At 30.3% G+C, this 3,882-nt stretch overlaps 1 protein-coding gene across 5 annotated transcripts in view; it reads left to right on the top strand.

The window, feature by feature from the left end:
- Window positions 318-3,882, top strand: part of LOC107610002 (MADS-box transcription factor 27) — a 7,931-nt gene continuing 4,366 nt past the window's right edge. For all 5 annotated transcript variants that reach the window (XR_001613358.2, XR_001613357.2, XM_016312068.2 and 2 more), the window contains exon 1: window positions 318-678. Coding sequence is in view for 3 of the 5 variants with exons in the window: in XM_016312068.2 (XP_016167554.1) it covers window positions 497-678 (182 nt within the window). In the remaining 2 variants the exon portion in view is untranslated. The remainder of the gene's footprint in view (window positions 679-3,882) is intronic.

Here is a 3,882-nt window from a genome sequence, read left to right as displayed (position 1 = left end):
TTTTTAAAGAACCGCCATAATATTCAGGTATTATGGCATTTTATGCCATTGCCATAATTAAGTTTTCTAAAACTGCACTTTTTGGTGATTTCGGCGGTTTTTAACCGCTATTATCGACGTCGTTATTAAAAAAAAAGGCCCAAACCCAAGAAAAATCCTAACGTTGTTCTGGTGAAAGTGAAACCCTACAAAAGTGAAGCTGCTCCAGTGATCTTCTCAGCAGCGCTCTCCAGCGACTGAAATCGGAAACGACGATCTGTGTGACGATCTTCTCCAGCGCTGATCCGGTGACGATCTTCTCAGCGGTGTTCTCCGACGAATCGATGCTTTCAGTTTTCACTCTCTTCTGGCCGTTCCTTGAGCTATCTTTTTTGTTCATTTTTTTTTTTGGACTTCTTTTCCTTTACTATTGGTGAAATTGAAATTTTGGTTGTTGATCTGTGATGAACAGAATCGGTGATTCTGGATCGAGGAGTTAGGGTTTTGGTTGAGAGCGATGGGGAGAGGGAAGATCGCGATAAGAAGGATCGACAATTCCACGAGCAGGCAAGTGACCTTCTCAAAGCGAAGGAACGGTTTGTTGAAGAAGGCGAAGGAGCTTGCGATTTTGTGCGATGCTGAGGTTGGAGTTATGATCTTTTCCAGCACTGGCAAACTCTATGATTTCTCCAGTACCAGGTACTCGCTCTAATAAGCTCTTATATTAGATAGATCTTTTCTTTTTCGTGATTTCTCCCTCGATCTTTTTGTTTTTTGCTCGCTTTCTCTTTAACGTTGACTGCTCTATACGTTTGTTTCTCTTTCACAATGACTGCATTGCTGATTCGTTGCCTATGAAAGTGGCAGTTTAGGCCTTTTTTATCCTTTTTCTTTTTTTCCCCTTTCTTGCCTTTTTGTAAAGGGGTTTGAATATGAAGATTGACATATATAATGCTAAATCAACTAACAGTCTAACTGTAATTAACAGGGCTATATATCTAAATCTAACTGAAGTGTAGCAAACTGTATATACTATATACTATATCTATCGTTTCTTCTTTATAGTGTTAATGCATAGGAAATTTAAAATTAATTCACGGGCCGGATAACTATATATGGAAAACTTTGACTGCAATCTTGAGCTTGAGCTTGAACTTGATCATAAGTCTGTCTGCACTTAGTTGATGAGGAACACAGGTTTTAGAAAACTTGATTCGATTAACTGAGAAAGATGAAATATATCAGAGTCAGCATGGATTGAGACCATATATTTCTTTGTTATTAAACCATGTAAAGAGATTATGTTTGATTTATGTTATTATCCAGTATAACAATCACCTACATATAATTTGTAATTTTAATTATAGTAGTATCTGCATAATTATAGTTCAAGGTATTTTAGCCTATGTATTCATATGAGAAATGATTTATATTTCAAATACGTTTTCTAAAGTATTTTTTAAAAAAATTTAAGACATTATTAATTATATCTATTTAAGAAAATCTTTAAAATATTATATCATTACTCTCTCTCTAAATATATTTTAATTAAGTGCTCCAGTAGTGGCGCCTTTCCATTTTGATACTCTGACAGATGTTTGAGAATATTTTGCTGCGGTAATAACTATTAAGTTCATTATTAGTGCAGCTGTGCAGGTCGTGTTGGAAGTTCAATAACTTATATGTGCTTGAGTTTTCCCGTACTTTCCTTCCTTCTATATGTTAACAAAATAACATGTCATTTGGTATTTAAGTAATCAAATCTTTCTAGATACATTTTTCAGTTTGGTTTTGATAAGGTGATAGTTGTGAAAACGGTATTAAAGTTTTCGTTAAATCAGAGACATGCATGCATATTCTTAGTTTTATAGATCTGGCAGGCGGCAGGCAGGTTAACTGATGAGTGGATGGCATTCACTTAATAAGTTATGTTACTTAGGATTATTTAGATTGAAAGCTGTTGAAAAGGATAGTTTTCTTTCCCTTTGGTATAAATAGTTAAATACTAAAAAATTGATAGCGTGTATAGTAATTTTTTAATATAATTTTGGCTGTATGTTTCAAAAATAAAAATATGGTATTGAATTTGAGATAAAGAAATGTAGAAAAAAATTATTCTCAATGTAAAAAGAAAAAAAGGTTTGAAGTTAATTTTACATACGATTTTAGTTTAATAACTGACTTGAATATGGCTTTCATTAAGGTTTCACATTCAATAAAAAACGAGAACCAAAAAGTAAGTACTGTGTACTACTCTAAAACTTTATATATAGGAGTAAAGATAATAATCATGTTCATCAGATTCTCATAATTAGTTTATTAATTTAAGCTCAAGTTTCATAAGTATTTGGATAGGAATACCGACAAAAGTTCGGCATTATATTATTTGGCCATTTATAGTTTCATGTTTTTGTCATGTATATTACATAAATAAAAGATCAGAAAATGTCTTTGGGTCATTTGTGAAACACCCGGTTAAGTGGAGACCTTAAATTAATTTTCCTGATAATTAGATACATTATTATCAATAAAGTGTGCAACATATAAAACATATTCTCAAATTATAATTGCCAATTCATCTAAAAAGTCATATAAAAATGATTTGCCTTGAAAGAAAATTGTGCATTCAGGTAACCTTTAATTTATTAATTCATTTGTAATGTATGTTATAATTGGCAATTCATCTAAAAAGTCACATAAAAATGATTTGTCTTAAAAGAATTTGTGCATTCGAGTAAGCTTTAATTCAAGTAAGCTTCTCCTTTACACGCAGAGTAAAAGTTAACTTAAAGGAGTGTAAAATGTGTTTTTGTTTTAAATTCCAAATTAGCACCTATTGAAGATGAAGATATTATCAGATAAATTTGCCTTTCAAAAAAATAAAAATATAAAATATTATTTTGATTATTAATGTTCGAATTGAAAATTAAAATACTCCTTAACCATTTTCTTTTGTTTAAAGTAACATGGCCTTAACCATTTTCTATTGTTTAAAGTAACATGGTGGAAAGAGGAGAGCTGACCAAGTTTCTTCCTCTCTCTTTCTTTGTGGTCTATTTATACCTTCTTTTGTTTCTATTTATTTTCTTAAATATTGCATACTATTTGTTGTTCATGCCTATAATAATCAATTATGTTAGTCCTTGTACACAGGAAAATATTAAATAATCAATATTTTTGTACATTTGAGTTAATATACAGCAGCTATTTTTTTCCATTAAAATTGTTAGCTCCTAACATTTTCAAAATACATAGTATTGTTAAAATTAATCGAGTAACCAATGCATATGTCACATATATTAATTCTCTGAGCAAGCATGTTATATTTTATCTTCTAACATTTTAGAATTCTTTTTGTTTGGTTTTAATATCTAAATCCTAAAATGTTATCTTTTCTTTTAAATACTCCTTCTTTAAAAACTAATTTTAATAAGTTATTTTCGAAAAATAAAAAATTTGGTGTAATCGGCCCTAAATATGGAGGAAGCATATTATTAGTCTGATGGGAAAATGGGTAGGACTTTTTACAATGATACAACTTGGGGTACGTCTAAAGAAGGCTATTTACTATATATTTAGTAGTTGCAGGAATAAGTTGTTTGCAAGCATAAATAATTGTCCACTAAGACGATATCATTAAATTTAAAGATAGAGAAAAGATGGATAAAATTCATAACTGAATATTGGTAATAAAATTTGTATTATACAACACCATTTTTAGTTGTACATATAATATTATTGTTTTAAGAAATGTACGTCAGTTGGTTCAAACACTATTTTTTTTTATGATAATAATGCTGAAAGGTTTTCTTTTAAATGAGGGGGAAAGTGAGTCAAGAACCTATGGGATGCAAAGTTAACTATGTATTGTTTAGAATTATGTAAAAGATTTTCTGAGAGGAA

Source organism: Arachis ipaensis, chromosome B07, assembly GCF_000816755.2.
Source record: "Arachis ipaensis cultivar K30076 chromosome B07, Araip1.1, whole genome shotgun sequence".
NCBI lineage: Eukaryota > Viridiplantae > Streptophyta > Magnoliopsida > Fabales > Fabaceae > Arachis > Arachis ipaensis.
Note: the sequence above shows the minus strand (reverse complement) of the source record. Positions and strands in the feature narration are given on the sequence as shown.